Source organism: Phyllostomus hastatus, unplaced genomic scaffold (genome assembly GCF_019186645.2).
Source record: "Phyllostomus hastatus isolate PE091 unplaced genomic scaffold, TTU_PhHast_1.1 phas_scaffold_442, whole genome shotgun sequence".
Taxonomy (NCBI): Eukaryota; Metazoa; Chordata; class Mammalia; order Chiroptera; family Phyllostomidae; genus Phyllostomus; species Phyllostomus hastatus.
This window is the reverse complement of record NW_025334030.1, coordinates 5,607,109-5,629,463: the sequence shown is the minus strand read 5'-3', so window position 1 is coordinate 5,629,463 and position 22,355 is coordinate 5,607,109. Positions and strand designations below refer to the sequence as shown.

The window sequence follows — 22,355 nt, the reverse complement described above, 5'->3', positions numbered from 1 at the left end:
AAAGTTTTATTTCTGCATATACAGAACGGAATGGTGTTAATTCTTCTAGAGAGGTCACTGTTGAGCGGGCCTCAAGACCAGTGAGCAGAAGTGGTCAAGGCACACACCCTGTTATGTCCTGTGTTCCTGTCGTGTCCCAGGCTCAGTACATCTCCTTCCATGAGAGCCTTGGTCTGCACAGGCATGCGGGGAGGCAGGGGGAGAAGGAAGGGGTCTCAATAAGGCCACATTCGTACTTCCCAATATCAGGCAGAGAACAGACAACCATGGTGGTTGTCCATGGTCCTGGCCAGGACTCAGCACCTTTCCTGAGGACCGAGGTGGGTGAGGACCTATCTCAGCTAGGAAAGCACTTCCTTTTCAATATAGGGAGTTGACAACAGTCAGCAGTATTAAGGGTCTACACGTGTACACTCTGAAGAAGGCATGACCAATACTTAATTTTTGCTGGTAGAATCTGTGGCTTTTCAGGACAAAAGAGCATTTATTTATCCAAAAAACATTTGGTAAGTGCTCACTGTGTAATGGGCAAATGTACCAGGTACTAAGGATTTGGAAATAAAAATCCCGGTGTTCTTAATCCAAGGAGTTCACAGTCTGTGAATGCTGCATGTACTGTAATTGCTAAAACTGAAGCCAAATAAAAGCATCATGAGATTCTGGAGAAGACCACATTTGGGGTGTGTGTACTTATAAGAGAACTCTAGGAAGGCTCCCAGGAGGAGGTTACATGATGGACTGGTCTCAAGTTTCTTGTTAGTTGGGGTGGAAGGGCATTACAAGATTGTAGAGAAGTGAGAGGGTGCGTGGGGAACAGCAAGTAGTTTGGAGTAGTGGGGAAGGAGCAGCAGGGAATGAACGAGAAAGGGAAGCCAGCAAGGGCTTGGATGCTGTGCCAAGAAGGGAGCTGGGCTGGGGCGTGGAGGTAGAGGGTGTCCGAATGTGCAGCAATGCTGCTTGAGGGTGTTTTGTTTCGCTTAATCTTTTACCCAGTACATGATCCTTTTCTGGGGGTGGAGTGCACAGTAAATATGTGAAAATATCTAATTCAATGGATTCTGTAGATGAAATGTCCAAATACCAATAAACACTGTAAGTACAGACTGAAACTAGCAGGCACATTTATAGAGTATGGTCCCTGCCAGGGAACCCCACTACTGGACTCCAAGTGGGGTGAGCAACATGATCTGCTGGAGTAATGGAATGGTGAGAAACTTTACTATAAATATTTTTCTTTAAAAATGAGGAAAAATTGACTTTACTAATATTTAATACATGGGGAGACCCAGGCACCCTTGTTGGCCTGTGTGGCAGCAGCCACGGCATCCTGATGGAGGAGGACAAGTTCCGTGACATGGGGCACCAGTTTACTTTAAGTCTCTCAGACATGTTGGGAATTACATGTTTTAAGATCTTATGGTTGTAGTCAAAAACAAAACAAAATCAAGAAATGCAAATAGCCAAAGTAATACAATATTTTGTAGTGACTCAGGAATAATTGTGAAGATCTTTTGTGACACAGAGGTTCATTGGTTATCTTGTGATTAAGAACTCAAAGAGGACTTCTGGTCAAGATGGCGGCATAGGCAGACATGGCTCACCTCTTCTCACAACCACATTAAAATTACAACTAAAATATAGAACAACCATCACTTAGAACCATCAGAAATTGAGTTGAATAGAAGTCTGAAAACTATGAAACTAAAGAAAACAGATTCATCAAGCTGGTAGGAGGGGTGCAAATGCTGAACAGGCTGGTTCCACACCCACTTGCGGTGGATAAAAATTTGGGAGGGATATCTCAGGAGTGAGGTATCCCAGACCCACCCCAGGCCCTCCAGCCCGGGGTTCCTGTGTCAGGAAGTTAAGTCACCACAACTTCTGGCTGCAAAACCAACAGGGATTGAGTCAGTGGAAGAAATTTCTGGAGACCCAAGCAGTTTCTCTTAAAGAACCCACACACAGACTCACCTGCTAAGACTCACTCCCTCTGAGCTCCAGCACCAGGGTAGCAGCTTGAAAGGCACCAGAGGCATATGGGGAGGACCAGAAGTGTTTGGCATCAGGGTGAGCAAAGGCCATTGTCTCTTTGCTAAACCTTCTCCCCACAGAGCTGGTAGGCTGGTGCCATATCTGAGACTCCATCAAACTGGCCAACACTGTTTGACCCACCTTGGAGATCCCCAGAGACTCTGCCCCACCCAACTTACAGGCCCACACAAGCTGCTTTTTCGTATGAATGGTTGGTCTTGGATCATGCTTCATAACTTCCTAAATCCTATCAAACAAGGAACACCTGGCTTCAGTGAGCTCCAGGCCCCACACTGCAGCAGCCAGATTAGAATCATAGCTTGGCTTCGCCTGGGAATCTCCAAACCCAGCACAAGTAGCAGCCATCTCACATTGCTTTGTAACTCAGGCAGGGTGCCCCCAGGTAAAACACAGGTAGGAGCTGATGTTGGCCTGTACCACCTGGGAAACCCCAGAGCCAGCACACTCAATGGACAGCTACAGACCACGTTGGAGCACCTCCACCCTGCCCCTGCACAGCTCATCCTCCACAGAAGGTGGAAGTTGGTGGTCAGTGGTCACAGCCAGTCGTTGCAACTGACTAGCCTGGTAAATCCCTCCCATTGATCTGCCAACAGCTACCAAGGATCAACTACAAGAGGAAGGTGTACTCAGCCCATGCAAAGGGTACACCTCAAGTACCCACCTTGGGTGATTGGGGAGGCTGTGCCACTCGACCCCACAGGACACCCACTACATTAGGCCACACTACCAAGACTTGGAGTCACAGCAGCTCTACCTAATACATAGAAACAAACACAGGGAGGCTGCCAAAATGAGGAGACAAAAGAACATGGCCCAAATGAAAGAACAGATCAAAACTCCAGAAAAAGCTAAACAAAATGGGGATAAGCAATCTATCAGATGCAGTTTAGAACACTGGTTATGAGGATGCTCAAGAAACTTAGTGAGGACCTCAGCAGCATAAAAAAGATACAGTCAGAAACAAAGGATACACTAATTAAGATAAAGAACACAATCTCACTCGATCACGTGGCTTTGTTTTAAAGACAACTTATGTTGGTATGATAAATTTTGTACCATTAGTACATTGACAAAATTTAATCATGTTCACTTTTCCTCTCATCCCTTTTAAAGCTCTCTATTTGTGTAGACAGGATGGGGCAAAAGTGGGTTTATAAGTGTGTATGCGAAACACAGAGTTTATTCTTGTATTATTATTATTCATTAATTGTTGTATTATTTTCCATATGAACAACCATAAACTTTTTTTTTGTCCCATCCTGTATTTCTATGTCCCTAACATTCAGGACAGTAGTATATGTCTATAATTTATAAACAAATATAATATATGGGGCCTCCCTCAAATTCTTTTATGTAAGAAGGTACAAGAACAAAGTTTTTAGGCAACTTATTTACACAAGTGGTCCTGGCGTGGTTGAGGTGGGAAGAAATCCACGAGGCTCAGTCATTGTCCTAGAGCACCCACTCCGGGCCGCCCAGGCTGGGTTTGAGGCTGTGGCCATTTGCACTGAGAGGCTCTGGTGGAGACCTAGTTTGCTGGTCTCACACTCAGCACCACCACCAGCTCTGTTCAGGGCCAGCAGTGTCCATCTCCTCAGGATTACATGGCTCTGACTTTACACTAAAGCTCGTGGTGGGAGTTGGTAGGGTATATTTTTGCCAAAGATGTGGCCCAAAAAAGGTGATTCAAAGAGAGTTCTATGAAATCTGTGTCTCTGCCTGCTTTTCTAAAACCTGCTGTGCCCTCGGTGCCATTCCCAGTCCTGCTAGACCATCTATCTGCCTCTCTAGGTGTAGAAAATGAGGTAATGGGGCAACTGAGAAGCTCCAGGGAGAGGTAACCATAGGTCTTCTGTAAGGAGCGAGGCAACAGACTCATTACTCAGCTGCTGCAAAGGTTCCTACCTGCCTGTTGACTCCAAATCTCTTCAAATGTGCCAATAACTCTGTATCATTCATACACTGCCCCTGAGTCCCCCAGGATGGGACTGACACACCTTATACTTTTCCATGGGTATCTGGGCCTTCTGTGGGTTTGCTGGTTTGGAATATCACCCACCATATCTGTCTTCACCTTCTGAAATCCTACACTTTCTCAGCCCAGTCCTAGCACGTCTGTGAAGCAGCCACTGATAACCCTGGTTGAGAGGTTCTTCCTCTTGACTGCACAGCAGAATCTTCTGGGGGTGCTTAGGCAGAAACTGACCTCTGAGGCCCATCTCTGGGGATTCTGGGCTCTGCTCTGGGCATGAGACTCTTTCCCAACTGAGTCTAATGTACAGCCAGAGTTGAGACCGTCTCCTGTTGAAAGTCATCCCTTCTTTACCTCTGGACACCTTCAGCAGCTTTCCTTAGTCTATGTTATGTCACAGTTACTTGTGAATAAATCACCTCTTTAACTCTACCCTAAGGTCCCCAAGAGCAGGAACCATGTCCAGTAAGTCTTTCAGTCACTCACAGAGCCTTGCCCATCATTTTCCCCAGAATTCTAGAATCTTTCCCCCTCGAGAGACTCAATAAGAGAGTCGACTGCTGTCTCAGGAAGCTGGTGTGGAGAAGCAACTGTTAACCAGGGAGTGTTACCTGGGCCTTCCCAGTTTATACTAAGTCACAACAGGTTCCTACGAGACTGCCTGCCACACGCACCATGGAGAGCTCGAATCTTTATTAAAAACAAAACAAAAACTTGAGCTACCCTCTCTTGTTCCAAACGGCTTTCTTGTCAGCATGGTGGTAGATCACCTTAGAAAGGGAACGATGCCATCTTGATGGCCAAATATATATAGTGCCTCAATTAAAAAAAGTATTTTTCAAAGAAGTTGCCTATTTTGCCTTTAAAAAAAGGCAAAAGGCAGGGAGACATTCTCAGGGCGTCCATTTTTACCTATCTTTCCTTTCTCTTACATTTCCCATGATGCAAACTTCCTAAAGGAAAACAGCCTTCATCTTTTCCAGTTTACAAAAGGCAGCATCAAAATGTACTGAATAAAATGATACAGTTGTTTCGGAGTAAAGAGCATAACTCTTTCACTTGCACCTTGCCTGGGTCTCCACTCTGTTACAGGGTCTCAGCCACTCATTTAACAACCATTTCTAAGTGCCTGTCACGGGCTGGGTACTGACTGTGTGCTGGGAGTGGAAGCCCTGCCAAGATCCAATCCGTACTTTCAGGGAGCTCACAATTCAGGAGGCAAAGGGGCAAACAAACACAAATAATCCTATAAGGCAACAGCTTTAATTAAACCAGGTCCAAGAAAGTGAAGAGAGGGCATGCATTCATGAACCAAAATGCACCAAATATACACCTGCCACCTGCCCTAAGCTCTTCTGCAGGAGACAGAACCTGCCCTCATAAAGCGTATAGTGTACTCTGTGAGAACAGATACCCGTGTAAACACAAATTCATACCAAATCCAGACTGACCATGGACACCAGAGGTTCTATATAGGGTTGTTGCAGCCCCCTCTGCCTGGACCAGGAGTTCCCTTCCTGCTATGCCCTACACAACTCCCACCCCTGGACCCCTACGGGACCCCCATTCTGGAACCGAGAGGTTAGGAGCAAGGTGGACTCCGGTGTGGGGAAGGGTTCCCACCCACACTGTGACTCTGCACCCAGAGTGAGCCAGCAGCATCCTTGGGGGCCCTGTCTTGGCTGCCCAGCCTGCCCAGCCTGCCCAGCCTGAGACGCAGAAGATGCTCTGAGTGCCTGCTGGATGAAAGCCGGCGGGTCTTATCTCGGCTCTGTATAAAGGATTGCACAGTAATTCTATCTCTGGGAAGGTTTACGTTTCTCTGAGGGCTGTGGCTTCAGCGACCTGCTTACAGGGATGGGGACACGCCCAGAAGCTGGAGCGTTGGAGAAGCCTTAGGGAGGCCCCTCCCGATGCACCTGCTGGGCCCGTGGGGATGGGCGCGGGCTAAGCAGGGACAGTGCGGGTTGGCGGGGGTCCGGGGCAGGTCAGCAGGGCTGGGGGAGGCCGGGGCAGGGAAGCGGCCCCGCAGCTGCGCGCCGGCAGGCAGTGGGTCCCGACTGCACTCACCGACCCTCGGCATCCGGGCGGGGGCGGCCAGCGCGCTGCCTTCTCGCGGGGTCCACTCCTACAGTTCCTGGATCCGCTCCCACCTTGCGGAAGCCGCCTGTGCTAACAGATACTAGGCCGCCTCCACCACGGGGAGGGGGGCGCCTGCAACCAGTGACACGCGAACACACCTGGCGGTTCAGGATCCTGCAGGGGGCGCGCAGTCGGACTCGCGCATGCGTAGTGGGCGGCCCCTGCGGGTGCCACCCATCCTCTGGCCACTCAACCCCGCTCACGCCTGCGCAGTGCGCAGCTTGGCCCCAATGCTAGGGCCAAGGCTGCAGGTGGCGCTGGATACCTGGGGCGATCCAGGGTTGGGACACATGAGAATCGTGTTTTTCATAGGTGCTGTGAAGCCACTGCCGCAGTCCTCGCCGGAACCTGGACCTTCTCAGGACTCCTTCCATTTCCTCTTCAGCACTGTCTCTTGTTGGGTGCGGTGCCTGCCCACCCCCGGATCCTCACGGAGAGGGAGCGGGCCTCACTCACCACTGGTGGGCAGCCAGTCTCTTGTGTTGACCCTGGGAGGGCGAGGAACTGTCTGAAAACAGCTGTAGGGGTGGGCAGTATGTCTGGGCATTTCAGGATGTGACCACGGTAATCAGGTGCAGTTCTGTTGAGCGGGGAAGCCAGGCGGTCCTGAGATCGGATCGAAGTCACTTCAGGCAGGAGAGTCTCAGGTTATGGTTGGGGCCACCTCGGACCGGAGGGTTCCAAGGCCAATTGGGGGCACCTTGTCCAGGAAGGTCAAGGGTCGGGTTAGACCGAAGGGTGGCGACCTCGGCTCGGTGCCCCTTGGGAATGGTAGGGTCCCGAGGCAGAGGCAGGGACCACCTATGCGGGAAGGGGTCACCGGACAGGGGCAAGGTCACCTGCGGCTGAGAGGGTTCCAAGGCCTGGTTGAGCACACCTGGGGCTGGAGGGTCTGGTGACATGGTTGGGGTCATGTAAGGGTAGCCTGGGCCAGACTGTTTGTTGAAGGCACAGGCCAACAGCCATCGCAGCCTGGCCCACTAGAGTCTCGGTCTCAAGAAACTCGAGGACACTGAGGATCCTCCAGCGCCCCAAGGCACACCCGTAGGGGGGCCACTCGGCCAGCCTCTGGCAAGAACAGCGGTTTCAGGGCCACAGCAGGTGGGCCAGCACCTGTGGTGCTGCCTGCTGACTAGACAGGCTCCCCTCCCAGTGTGCCTTCGGGATTAGCATGCAACTGATTGCATTGTAAAGTAATGACCCAAATCAGGAGGTTTATCCTCCTGCCACCGGAAGACTCCTTATTGATATTGAATATTGATTAGTGGTGGGGCTTCTCAATGTCGCACTTGATTTTCTTCATAGCATCTTTTATTATCAGAAATGGTATTCACGTATTTGTTTGCCTTTCTAAGCTCTGTCTCCCTCACCACAAGGTGGTCTTAGTAAGGAAAGGCATTTTTTCTCCCATCCAAGTACTAACCAGGCCCAACCCTGCTTAGCTTCCGAGAAGACAAGATCCGTGAGTTCAGGGTGGTATGGCTGTAGACAGGAAAGGCATTTTGTTTAGTTTATGGCTGCATCTCAGGGTGCTAAAATGCCTAGAACAGAGAATGCACTTGGTAAATATTTGTTGAATGAAAAAGTCACAAAAACCTGGTTTTAAATCTTAACCTGACCCCTTAACAAGTAGGTATATCATTTTATCTTTCTGAACCTCAATTTTCTAACTCTAAATATTAAAATAATGTAGTAATAATGCCAAACTCAAAGGTATTTTTAGGGTTAAATGAGAAAATGCATAAGTGCTATTACAATGCCTGGCACATAAATGCCAAGTAAGTGGTGGTATAATGTGAGCACAACTAGACTTACATAGCCCCATTTTTGTAATGCATATGCAGAAAAGAAAAAAAAATAGTTGAATACAATTACAGGAGGGGTAGAGAGTAGATTATTAATGTGTTGCAAACATCTTAAAAACTATTTTTCCCTATGAGTCCTCCCAGACTGCATTCCCTCCTCCCAACCAAATGGTCTAACAGAAAACTATGACCCTGGCCAACTGGTCCTTTTCTTCACTCTGCTTCTTCCTCATTCAATATTTTTTCTTTCAAGAACCAATCTTTGCCATTTCCAACTTAGATTGGTTACACGTTGCAGTTATCTTCCAGCTCTTTCCAGATCTGATCCTGGGTCTGCACACCCCAATCCAGAGCTGGCTGACTCAGCATTTCCCCTAGACGGAAGATGAGGGTTCGGGTACTGGAAGCAGAATGACCACACACATCAGGACACAGTCGCAAAGAGTAGTCACTGTAAATCTTTGTTCTTAATCATGTCAGGGTGCCTGCTATGGTAATGAATTGTTGTAATCATGATCAGGAGGGTATGAAGGTCCCTGGTAAAGGAAGATTATGTGTGAAGAGTTCAGGTTCTGGACTCCTGCTCAAAAAGAACTGCCTACACAGGACTAGACACTTCTGGTGCTCCTGAGCGATTACCGAAAAATTCATCGAATTTCTGCTCAGGGCCACGCTTGAAAAAAGAAGGCAAACCTAGCTGCTCCATCTAGTCTGTTCCCTCCACCTGGAGGCCCAGATAAGGGTCATAATTTGTTCAAAGTCACACATTAGAGCTGAGACTGGAACCCAGATGTGTAGGTTCCTGGGCTTGTTAACATTCTGGTATGGGAATTACATTCATACACTGTGAATATGTGCTGAGAGATTCCGTGGCATACTCCTTGGGGGTTACCGTGGCTAAGACGTTTCTCAAGATTGATGGCGAAAGTTAATGTGGCTGATGACACTCAAAAAATTCTTATGGCTTTACAAAAAGCAGTAAACCTAGTCATTACAATAGTGGGCTGACGTATATAGATATATCCATATCCATACCATACGCCTTTTAAAAGTGAAACCAATGTGAGCTCCTATTTCCTTTTCAGGGACACAAATTCTTTCTATCTATCTATATCTATCTATCCAAATATATATATATATATAGTTTAGCAGTATCCAAGTTGCTGGTATTCAATACAGAATTTTAGAATAGGACTTCTCTGTTTTCATAGGAACAATGTTATAATTGGGGATCAGTTCTAGACCAATGACTGTACACTAACCCCTTTATTCAGTGATTGAGAGGTATTATATTGTAGTGGTTAAAGCCCAATATTGAATCTGACCACACTGCCTCAAATTGAATCTCAAATCTTAACATTTTACTCAAGAAATGTTAAGATTTCTTAACGTTTCTGTGCCTTCGTTTCCTTGTGTAAAATGAGGATCATATAGTTCCCAGCTCAAAGGATTGTTGTGAGAGTTTGATGCATCAAAACAAATTACTCAGAAAAGTGCTTGGCACTTAGTAAGGGCCCAGTTTCCATTTTGGGGGAGATTATGAGTAAAGCCTTCTATAGCCACTTGTGCATAGGTTCTTGAGTAAAAATAAAATTTTTCCATTTGAAAATAAAAGTTTTTATTTTTCTTGGGTAAATGCTTGGGAATGGGGTTGTTGGATCATATAGAAGTGTATGTTTAGGTGTAGAAGAAACTGCCAAACTATTTCCCCAAGTGACTGTACCATTTTGCATTGTCAATGACAGTGTATAAGAATTCCACTTGCTGTGTATCTTTGTCAGTACTTAAAAAAAAATTAGCCATCCTATTAGCTATGTAGTAGTATTTGTATTGTGGTTTAAATTTGCACTTCCCTAATAATGAACAATGTTGAGCATGTTTTCATAGTGGTATTTGCCAATCATATATCCTTTTTGGTGAAGCATCTTCAGGTATCTTTTGCCATTAACAAATTGGGTTGTTTTCTTTCCTTTTAAATATTTTATTTATTTATTTTTAAAAAGAGAGGAAGAGAGGGAGAAAGAGAGATAAAGAAACTTCAGTGTGTGAGAGAAACATCACACACCCCAAATGGGGATAAGGCCCACAACTCAGGCAAGTGCCCTGACCGGGAATTGAACTGGCAATCTTTTGGTTGGCAGGCCAGCGCTCAATCCACTGAGCCACACCAGCCAGGGTTGTACTACATATTTACTAATGAAAGAAATGGAGTTCTTTTTTATGGGATAGCATACTGCTTAGCTGGGATTCACGGTGTTCCCTATCATCAAAATTGATTGTAATTGTTCAACTGTTAATGCTGATCTGTAATGAGATTTTGTGTATTTCACCATGAAGATATGCTATTGATTGAGTGCATTTATGGCTTGAAAACCATTGACAGAATTCTATTAGATTATTTTCCTGGTTTCTGCCTTTTAAACAAGTCATTACATTACAAATTAATCACATCCAATTGAAAGTTATGTGGAAGCTCCTCAATTGCACAGTTAAATGGAATTTGAAATGTGAAAATTTTCTTTGCACTTAAGTCAGGGTCTGAAAAAATGCTGCTGGAACTGTAGTTTGAGCTTGGAAGATATCTCTGCTGCAAGTTTGTGTGGGAATGGAAGTTTCATTCCTTGTTTTATCTTCTGACCTCAGGGGAAGTGCTTAAAGCAGCTTGCCATTGCCTGTGATTCAAACAACATTGGTTGTCATCAAAATGACTACATCATAGTCATTTCGCTTATCAGCACTGTAAAAGCTAACTTCAAAAGCTATTCAATATTCAGTAATAGTGGTTATGGGAAGTTCTTTCAACCATTAAGATTTGTCAGAACCATTCTTAGTTTAGAGGCTATAGAAAATTGAGTAGTGAATTTGATACATGGGCCAGCTTATCTGCCTGTGCTTCAGCAATACCATTTTGTCTTGGTTAGTGTCTTTAGTAACTCTTGAAACAAGGTAGTAGGAGTCCTCCAGTTTTGTTCCTTTTTCAAAATAATTTTGACTATTCTAGTTCCTTTGCCATTTCATATGGATTTTAGTGTCAGCTTGTTGATACTTACAAAAGATACTGCAGAGGCTGAGGGTTTAATTCCGGGTTGGGACACATACAAGAAGGCAAAAAATCTCTCTCTCTCTCTCTCTCTCTCAACAATGAAAAAAATATTCTTGGGTGAAGAAAAAAAAAGATACATACTGCAGAGCTACCAGTCAAGATGCAAAGTGGGTAAATGCTGTGGTCACCTTCTCCCATGACCACCTCAAAGTTATAACTAAATTATAGAGCAATTATCATTGAGAACCACCTGAGCAGTAGCTGAACAGAAGTGTATAACCAAGAATATAAAAAAGAAGCCATGAGAAAACTTGTAGGAGGGGCAGAGACATGGATTAGTCAGGTTCCACACACAGGTTTGGTGAATAAGAATCAGGAGGGATACCTTGGCTGCAGAGGTCCCCCCAACACCTCAAGAGTGAGGGATCCCAACTCCCCACCCAAGGGCCCTAGTGCCAGGAAGAGGAGCCTCCATAATATTTGTCTGGGAAAAGCAGCAGGAATTGCATCTGAGTGATACGGGGGCTGTTGGAGTCCCAGGCACTCCTCTTGAGGTCCACACAGGGACTCACTCACTCACAAACTTGCTCTCTCCAAGCTCCAGGGAAGGGGTAGCAGCTTGAAAATGCCAGAGATAAACAGAGAACTAAATTGATTAGCTTCAGGGCAAGGGTTGGAGGACAGGGATCAGGACAGTTCTCTCAGGTGATGGAAATCCTGGCAAGTGCCATTGTTCCTTTGTTGAGCCTGCTTCCCACTCAGCTTACAGATGCAGGCAGACATCAAATATGAGCTCTCCATTAATCTCGCTAATACTGTTTGACTCACCCTGGTGATTCTCTAAGATCATGTCCCCACCCAACTCATGCGCCTTGCCTGAGCTTCTCCCAGTGGTTTTTCCATATAAGTGGCCTGCCTCAGCTTAAGCTGCAGACCTACAGATGTGCCCAAAATCTCTCAAAGGTCCACAAACTCCAAACAAGGAGCATCTGTCTTGGTGTGCCCTCTACCTCTTTCTAAGAAGTCCCAAGCTCAGTACAAGTAGAAACTGGTCTCAACTTGCATTGTAATTTTCATCAGGTGGTCCCAAGCCTGGCATGAGCTCCAGCCAGGGTTGACTTGGCACACAGCAATAGCTAAATGACCACAAGCCTGGCACAAGTAGCATCTGGCCTCAGCTCACATCATGGTGACCACCAAAGCATTCCAAGCCAAGCACTAGGATTGGCAGCTATGCTCAGTTCACCACATAGCCTCTCCCAAGCACCTCCAAGCCCAGCACAAATGGAAACCAATCACAGATCATTTTGTAGCTCCTATCAGAGCACCCCAAGCCAGGCACAAATGGAAACTGAACTTGTCTCTACCAGAGTGCCTTCCAAGAGGCTCCAGAACCAGTGCATCTGGTGGCTGGATTCAGACCACATCAAAGCACCACCCAACCAGCTCCACAAATGACATACCTGAAGGGCAGACTTGTGTGCCACTAGAGCCCTGCTAAACTACTCCTCCTCCGTGGGGTCAGCCCTTGCTCAACAACTTGTCCACTGTAGTCATGGCCAGCCCTCATAGTCAGCCTTACAGCCAGTCCCACCAACTGATGTGCCAACAGCAATCAAGGCTCAACTACAATAGGAGAGCATACACAACTCACACAAAGGACACCCCTGGAGCACCTGGCTCAGGTGACCAGGGAGACTGCACCAATGGGCCTCTCTACTACATAAGGCAACTTTGCCAAGACTGGGAGTCATAGCAGTCCTACCTAACACACAGAAACAAACACAGGGGGTCAGATAAAATGAGACAAACAAACACGTCCCAAATGACAACAGGACAAAACTCCAGAAAATAGACTACAGAAAATGGAGACAAGCAATCTACCACATACAGAGTTCAAAATACTGGTTGTAATAATGCTCAAAGAACTTAGAAGGGAATGGACTAACTCGGTGAGAACTTTATCAAAGAGATAGATTGCATAAAATAGAAATGAAGAATATAATAACTAAAATAAAGAGTACATTAGAGGGACTCAACAGCAGACTAGATAAAGCAGAGGATTCAATCAGCAATCCGGAAGATGAGGTAGCAGAAAATACCCAGTCGGAATAGCAAAAAGAAAAAAGAATATAAAAAAAAATGAAGATAGTTTAAAAGACCTCTAGGACAACACCAAGTGGACCAACATTCACATTATAGAAGCACCAGAAAAAGAGACAGAGCAAGGGATTGAAAATATGTTTGAAGAAATCATGACTGAAAAATTCCCTAACCTGATCAAGGAAATAAACATAAAAGTTCAGGAAGCACAGACAGTCCCAAACAATTTGAACCTAAAGAGGTCCATCCCAAGACACACCATAATTAAATTACCAAAGGTTCAACACAAAGAGAGACTCTTAAAAGCAGGAAGAGAAAAGCAGTTAGTTATGTAAAAGGGGGTTCCCATAATACTATCAGCTGATTTTTTCAACAGAAACATTGCTAGCCAGGAGGTAGTGGCATGAAATATTCAGAGTGATGAAAAATAAAGACCTACAATGAAGATTACTTTATCTAGCAATACCATTAATTAGAATCAAAGGAGAGATAAAGAGTTTCCCAGACAAGAAAAAGCTGTAGTTCATCACCACTAAACCAGTATTATAAGAAATGTTAAAGGGGTTTCTTTAAGTAGAAAAGATAAAAATATGAATAAGAAGATACAGGAAGGAAAAGTTCTTACAGACAAAGACATAGTAAAAGCAGTGGATCAACCAATTATAAAAGTAGTACAAAGCTTAAAAGGCAAAAGTAGATTGATCATGTGTAGCTACAACAATAAAATAAAGGATACGCATGACACAGAAGTAGCTAAATAATGAGAAAATCATAAATGTGGAGGGATAAGTAAAAACTGTGTTAGATTGTGAATAGATTATGTTTGGACTTAAGCAACCATCAACTTAAAATAGACTGCTATAAACACAGCTTGTTATACATAACGTACATGGTAACCACAAACCAAAAATCTACCAGAGATATGCAAGAAATAAAAAGAAAAGAATTCAAACAATACTATAGAAAGTCATCAACACCCTGGCTGATGTGGCTCAGTGGATTGAGCACTGGCTTGCAAATAAATCAAAGGGTTGCTGGTTCAATTCCCAGTCAGGCACATACCTGAGTTTCAAGCCAGGTACCCAGTAGGGGCGTGTGAGAGGCAACCACACAGTGATGTTTCTCTCCCTCTCTTTTTCCCTCCCTTCCCCTCTCACTAAAAATAAATAAATAAATAAAATCATAAAAAAAGAAAGTGATCAACATTCAAGAGAGCAAGAGAATAAGAAACAGAAAAACTACAAAAACAATCAGAAACAGTGAATAAAATGGCAATAACTTCACACCTATCAATAATTATTTTAAATGTAAATGGACTAAATGCTCCAATCAAAAGACATAGGATGGCCTATTGGATCAAAAAACAAGACCTGTTCATATGCTGCTTACAAAGTGACCCACTTCAGATTGAAAGACACACACAGACTAAAAGCAAAGGTATGGAAAAAGATATTTCACCCTGGCTGGTGTGGTTCAGTGGATTGAGTGCCAGCCTGTGGACCAAAACGTTGCTGGTTCAGTTTGTGGTCAAGGCACATGCCTGGGTTGGTTGTGGGCATGTCCCCAGTAGAAGGTCTGAGAGAGACAACTGATTGATGTTTGATATTTGATGCAAATGGATATGAAAAAAAGCTGGGGTAGCAATAATTATGTCAGACAAAATAGACTTTATTTTTTAAAATGTAATCTTTATTGTATTTTTTCCATTAACATTTAGTCCCCTTATACCTCCTCCCCCCAGCAATCACCACACTGTTGTCCATGTCCATGAATCCTTCTTCCTTTTTGTTCAATCCCTTCATCCCCTTTCCTCCCCACCCAATTAGCTGTCATCCTACTCTCCATCTATAAGTCTGTCCCAATTTTCCTTGTTAGTTCAGTTTGCTCATTAGATTCTACATATGAGTGAAATCGTATGGTATTTGTCTTTCTCTGACTGGCTTTTTCACTTAGTGTAATGTTTCCAGGTCCATCTATACTGTCACAAAGGGTAAAATTTTCTTTTTATGGCCAAGTAGTATTCCATTGTGTAAATGTCCCATAGTTATTTTATCTACTCATCTATTGATGGATACTTGGGATGCTTCTATATCTTTGTAATGGTAAATAATGCTGCAATGAATGCTGCAGGGGTGTTTATGCACTTTCAAATTAGTGTTTTGGGTTCCTTCGGACATATTCCTAAAAGTGAGATTGCTGGGTCAACAGGCAATTCACTTTTAATTTTTTTGAGATATTTCCATACTGCTTTCCACACTGGCTACACCAACCTACATTCCCACCAATAGTACAAAAGAGTTCTTTCTCCACATCCTCACCAGCACTTATTGTTTGTTGATTTATTGATGACAGCCATTCTGATAGGTGTGAGATGTATCTCATTGTGGTTTTAATTTGCATTTCTCTGATGATTAGTGATGTTTAGCATCTTTCATGTATGTCTATTGGCCATACATATGTCCTCTTTGGAGAAGTGTCTATTCAGGTCCTTTGCTCATTTTTTAATTGGATTGTTATTTTGGGGTGTTGAGTTTTGTAAGTTCTTTATAAATTTTGGATACTAACCCTTTATCAGGTATCACGGCGAATATGTTCTCCCATTCTGTGTATTATCTTTTTATTTTGTTGATGATTTCCTTTGCTGTGAAAAAACTTTTAGTTTGGTACAGTCACATTTGTTTATTTTTTCTTTTGTTTCCCTTGCCTCGGGAGATATATTTGATAAAATATTGCTATGAGCAATGTCCAATATCTTGCTGCCTATGTTTTCTTCTATAATTTTTATGATTTCATGTCTAACATTTAAGTCTTTGATCCATTTTTAATTTATTCTTGTGAGTGGTGTGAGAAGGTAGTCTAGTTTCATTTTTCTGCAAGTATCTGTCCAATTTTCCCAACGCCATTTATTGAATAAACTAATCTTTAGCCCATTATATGTGCTTGCTTCCTCTGTCAAATATTAATTGACTATAAAGGTGTGGGTTTATTTCTAGGCTCTATTCTGTTCCATTGATCATTGTGCCTATTTTTATGCTGGTACCATGCTGTTTTGATTACTATGGCCTATAGTATAGTTTCATATTGGGTAGCATGATTCCTCCAACTTTGTTCTTTCTCAGGATCGATGTTGCTATGTGGGACCTTTTGTAGCTCCATATAAATTTTTGAAATATTTGTTCTACTTCTGTGAAATACATCATTGGAATCTTCATAGCAACTGCATTGAATCCATTTAGGTAGTACGGACATTTTAGGATGTTAGTTCTTCCTACGCATGAACACGGTATGTGCTTCCATTTATTTGTATTTTCTATCTCTTTCTTCAATGTCTTATAATTTCCCAAGTACTGGTCTTTTACATCCTTGGTTAGGTTTATTCCTAGGTATTTGTTTGTTTGTTTGTTTTTGTAGTAATGGTGAATGGGATGGTTTTCTTAATTTCCCTTTCTGTAAGTTTGTTATTGGCATATAAAATGCTACTGATTTCTGGATATTAATTTTGTATCCTGCTACTTTGCTGAACTCATTTATCAGTTTTAGTAGTTTCTTCATGGAATCTTTGGGGTTTTTTACAGTATCACGTCATCTGCAAATAATGACAGTTTTACTTCTTCCTTTCCAATTTGGATGCCTTTGATTTTTTTTTCCTTGTCTGCCGGCTATCTGATCTAGTCTGATGGCTAGGTCTTCCGGTACTATGTTGAATAAGAGAGGTGAAAGAGGACATCCCTGTCTTGCTCCTGATCTTAATGGGAACACTTATACTTTTTGCCCATTGAATATGATGTTGGCAATGGATTTGTCATATATGACCTTTAGTATGTTTAGGTGTGTTCCCTCTAATCCCACTTTGCTGGAAGTTTTAATCATAAATGGTTGCTAGATTTTATTATATGCTTTTTCTGAAACTATTAATATGATCATATGGATTTAATTCTTCATTTTGTTTATATGGTGAATTACATTTATTGATTTGTGAATGTTGTACTGACCTTGCATTCCTGGAATAAATCTCACTTGATCATAGCTTATGATCTTTCTGATGCATCGCTGTATTTGGTTTGCTAATATTTTGTTGAGGATTTTAACACCTACATTCATCAGGGATATTGGCCTATCATTTTCTGTCCTTGTATTGTCTTTATCTGGTTTTGGAATTGGGATGATGCTGGCCTCATAAAAGGAGTTTGGAAACCTTCCCTCCTCTTGAATTTTTTGAAAGAGTTTGAGAAGGGGTGGTGTTAGTTCTTCTCAGAGTGTTTGGTAAAATTCACCTGTGAAGCCATCCGGACCAGGGCTTTGTTTGTTGGGAGTTTTTGATCACTGCTTCAATTTCACTAGGTGTAATCTGTGTATGCAGATTCTCTGATTCTTCCTGACTTAGTTTTGGAAGGTTGTATGTTTCTAGGAATTTACTCATTACGTGCAGGTGTCTGGTTTGTTGGCATATATTTGTTCTTAATATTTTCTTACAATTCTTTGGTGTCAGTTGTTATTTCTCCTCTTTCATTTCTTTTTTTAAATTTTATAGTATTTTTATTGATTATGCTATTACAGTTTTTCCAGTTTTTCCCCTTATCCCCCCTCCGCCCTGCCCCCCAACCCTCCAGCATCCATCCCCCCACTTAGTTCATGTCCATTGGTTGTACATATAAGTTCTTTGAGTCCTCTTGTTACAGTCTACAGGGGGTTCCTCCCCACCTATCTGGGTTCATTTTGCCCACTGCCTGAGGAAAGATGTCTCTTAATACCAGAGATCAGTGAAAAGGAAAGGAATTTATTATTCATTTGAAATAACACAAACTAAAGTTCCCCACAAATGCACACAGTCCTCCCAGCACCCTCCACGTGGCAAAAGGGAGCACCTCCAAAGCCTCGTGGTCCTGACTCTCACCCAAGCCACATGGTCCCAACCAAGACACCAAAGCCGTGTGGTCCTAAACAGACGCATGGTCCCAAAAAGAGAGACACCAAATGGCTGCTGTGCCTCCATTTAAATCCCAGAGCTAATCTTCCTCTGCAGCCCCATTTCCAGCTCCTCTCACAATTGGCGCCACAGCTGCCCAAATTCTGGGCAGGTATGGCCCTGTGGTGTGGAGCCAATTATCTCTAAGCTCTTCTTGACCCTATTACAAATCCCTATTTGGGGCCTCCCCTCTTGGCTGCACCCTGTTACACTCTGTTTCCTATACCATTTTTTTGTCTCTCTCCATCTATTTTATGCCTACTAATTATGCTTCTTCTACCCTGTACCTTTTCTTCCCTATTCCTCCCTTCCCCCTCCCCACTGAAATCCCTCTGTGTGATGTCCATTTCTCTGATTCTGTTCCTGTTCTGGTTGTTTGCTTAGTTTTTGTTGTTTTTCTTTTCTTTTAGGTTCATTTGTTGATAGTTGTGAGTTTGTTGTCATTTTACTGTTCATATTTTTTGTCTTCTTTTTCTTAGATAAGTCCCTTAACATTTCATGTAATAAGGGCTTTGTGATGATGAACTCCTTAACTTGACTTATCTGGGAAACACTTTATCTGCCCTTCCATTCTAAATGAAAGCTTTGCTGGATAGAGCAATTTTGGATGCAGGTCCTTGCCTTTCATGACTTGGAATACTTCTTTCCCACCTCTTCTGGCTTGCAAGGCTTCTTTTGAGAAATCAGCTGATAGCCTTATGGGCACTCCCTTGTAGGTAACACTCTCTTTCTTCTTGCTTCTTTTAGGATTCCATCTTTATCTTTAATCTTGGGTAGTTTAATGATGATATGCCTTGGTGTGTTTCTCTTTGGGTCCAACTTCTTTGGGACTCTCTGGGCTTCCTGGACTTCCTAGAAATCTATTTCCTTCACCAGATTGGGGAAATTTTCCTTCATTATTTGTTCAAATAAGTTTTCAATTTCTTGCTGTTGTTCTTCTCCTTCTGGCACCTTTATAAGTTGGATAATGGAACGTTTCAGATCATCCCAGAGGTTTGTAAGACTCTCTTCACTTTTTTGAATCCTTGTTTCTTCATTTTGTCCCAGTTGGATGTTTATTTTTTCCTTTTGTTCCAAATCATTACTTTGAGTCCTGGTTTCCTTCCTGTCAATGTTGGTTCCCTGAATATTTTGCTTTATTTCACTTTGGGTATCCTTCATTTGTTTTTTCATTTTTCAACCAAGCTCAATCAGTTCTGTGAGCATTTTAATTACCAGGGCTTTAAATTCTCCATCAATAGGTTGACTATCTCCTCATCACTTAGTTCTCTTTCTGAAGTTTTGCTCTGTTCTCTCATTTGGGCCATATTTCTTTGTCTTGGTGCACCTGATAAGTTGTAAGGGGGTGGGGCCTTAGGTATTCACCAGGGCAGGGCAACCTTCTTTGTTGTGCTGCAGTGATGCCTGTGGGGCAAGGGCCAGAGAGCGAAAAGTGCAGCTCACCTGCTCGTCTCAAGCTCACTTTTCAACAGACTCTAGTGTGAGACTGGGAGTTTCTCCTACCATAGCAACTGCCATATTCCACAGTCAACTCTAAGTCTCAGTTTCGCTTTCAGCTGGCCCCTCCTGTGTTGTCCACTGCCTCACTGTAGTTTTTTCTCAGTCGGCCTGCATGGTCCACTGACTTACCGGTCTGGTTGTTCTGGTTGATTTTTTCTTTAATTCCTTGGTTGTTGGAGTTCCATGCAGTTTGATTTTCTGGCACTTTTGGTTGTTTATTGATTTTAGATTGGTTGTTATCCTCCTTTTGGTTGTGCGAGGAAGCAAAGGGTTTCTACCTGCACCTCCATCTTGGCCAGAACTCTTCTCTTTCATTTCTGATTTTATTTATTTGGATCCTTTCTCTTTCTTTCTTGATGAGTCTGGTTAAAAGTTTATCAATCTTACTTATCTTTTCAAAGAATCAGCTCTTGGATTCATTGTTTTTTTTATCTTTTTTTAGACTCTATTTCATTTATTTTTGCTCTGATCTTTATTATTTCCTCCCTTCTACTCCTTTGGGCTTTGTGTGTGTTGTTCTTATTCAAGTTCCTTTAAATGTAAGGTTAAATGATTTATTTGAGCTTTTTCTTGTTTTTCTGAGATAGGCCTGTAAAACTGTGAATATCCCTCTTAGGGCTGCATTCCCAGTGTCCCACAGATTTTGGATTGTTTGGTCTCATTTTCATTTGTTTCAAGCTATCTTTCGACTTCTTCTTTGATCTTGTTGTTGACCCATTCATTGTTAAATAACATGTTATTTAGTTTCTATGTTTTTGCATGTTTTTCAGTGTTTTTCTTGTGATCAATTTCTAGTTTCATAGCATTGAAGTCAGAAAAGATGTTTGATGTGATTTCATATCTTCTTAAGTTTATTGAGACTTGTTTTGTGTCCTAATACATGATCTATCCTAGAAAACATTCCATGTGCACTTGAAAAGTATGTATATCCTGCTGCTTGGGGGTGAAATACTCTGAATATATCAATTAAATTCATTTGAGCTAATGTGTCATTTAAGGCCGCTGTCTCCTTGTTGGTTTTCTGTCTGGAATATCTATCTATTGAAGTCAGTGGGATGTTAAAATCACTGACTATGACTGTATTTTTGCTGACCTCTCTCTTTATGTCCATCAAGATTTGCTTCACATATTTAGGTGCTCCTACGTTGGGTGTATCAATGTTTAGTAGGGTTATATCCTCCTGTTGGATTGTTCCCTTTATTGTTATGTAGTGTCCCTTCTTTGTCTCTTACTACATATAGCCTTTGCTTTAAAGTCTATTTTGTTGGATATAAGTACTGCTACCCCAACTGTGTTTTTCCTTTTCCATTTGCATGAAACATCTTTTTCCATCCCTTTACTTTTAGTCTGTGGGTATCTTTTGATCTGAGATATGTCTTTTGGAGGCAGTATATATACGGGTCTTGTTTTTTTTTTTTTTTTAATCCACTCAGGTACTTTATGTTTTTTGGTTGGAGCATTTAAGCTGTTTACATTTAAGGTGATTATTGATACCATTTTATTGTTAGACTGTTTTCCTCTGTTGTTGTTGTTGTTGTTGTTGTTCTTCTTCTTCTTCTTCTTCTTCTGTCTGGGAAACTCCTTATTTCTCCTTCAATTTTGTATGATAACCTTGCTGGGTAAAGTAGCCTTGGTTGTAGATCCTGGTTTTTCATCACCTTGAATATTTTATGTCACTCCCTTCTGGCCTAAAATGCTTCTATTGAGTAATCAGATGACAGTCTAATTGGCGGTCCCTTGTAGGTAACTACCTGCCTTTCTCTTGAGGTTTTTAGGATTCTCTCCTTGTCTTTAAGCCTTGTCATTTTAATTATGATGTGTCTAAGTGTAGACTTCTTTGGGTTCAACTTGTTTGGGATTCTCTGAGTTTTCTGGACTTGTGTCTGTTTCCTTTGCCAGATTAGTGAAGTTTGTGGTCATTATTTCTTCAAATCGGTTCTTGATCTTTTGCTTGCTCTCTTCTCCTTCTGGTATTCCCATCATGCAGATGTTGTTATGCTTCACGTTGTCCAAAACATTTCTTAAACTCTCCTCATTTTTTTAAAATTCTTTTTTCTTTTTGCTGCACTGCCTGGGTGTTTTTTTTCTACCTTGTCTTCCAAATCACTGATTTGATCCTCTGCTTCATCTAACCTATTGTTACTTTCAGTGTATTATTTATTTTAGATATTGCATTCTTTATTTTTGACTGGTTCTTTTTTATGGTTTCTGTGTCTTTTTTCATGTTGTTGTGTATCCTTATAATCATTACTCTAAACTCTCTACCTGATAAATTGCTTGCCTCCATTTTATCTAGTTCTTCTGGAGAATTATCTTGTTTTTTCATCTGGGGTCCATTTCTTCATCTTTTCATTTTGTCTGCTTCTTTGTATCTTCCATTTTAGCTGTTAAACTAATCAAGCTGTAATCAGCAGCCCTTGGCTTAAGCTCCACAGGATGAGGCAGAGTAATTTCTGCAGGAGGAGCTTTTGCTTCCCCTCAGGCTGATGCCACTTGGAGGGGAGTGCTTTGCAGTATGGGAAATGACTCAGCACAGGGACTAGGCAGCTGTTCCTTTACTTCTCTCCCCAGAGCCAATAAGCCTAGACATTCTCAAGCATTTCTAGTCCACTCTGTTCTCCTTCTACCAGAGCCCATTGTAGGTGACAGCAAATTAAATTTTGTACATTGGCCCTGTAAGAGGCTCTCTGTATCTCCTGCTGTCTCTTCCTGGCAGACAGAAACCCTGTTGGTTTTCACAGCTGGATGTTACCTGGGTTCCTTTCTGGT

The 22,355-nt window shown here is 42.6% G+C and overlaps 1 protein-coding gene across 4 annotated transcripts in view; it reads right to left on the bottom strand.

Moving 5' to 3' along the window:
• The window catches only part of ABCA3 (ATP binding cassette subfamily A member 3), a 51,305-nt gene extending 45,015 nt beyond the window's left edge, over positions 1 to 6,290 (bottom strand). For all 4 annotated transcript variants that reach the window (XM_045820730.1, XM_045820731.1, XM_045820732.1 and 1 more), the window contains exon 1: positions 6,098 to 6,290. Coding sequence is in view for 1 of the 4 variants with exons in the window: in XM_045820729.1 (XP_045676685.1) it covers positions 6,098 to 6,110 (13 nt within the window). In the remaining 3 variants the exon portion in view is untranslated. The remainder of the gene's footprint in view (positions 1 to 6,097) is intronic.
• Positions 6,291 to 22,355: the final 16,065 nt, after the last annotated feature.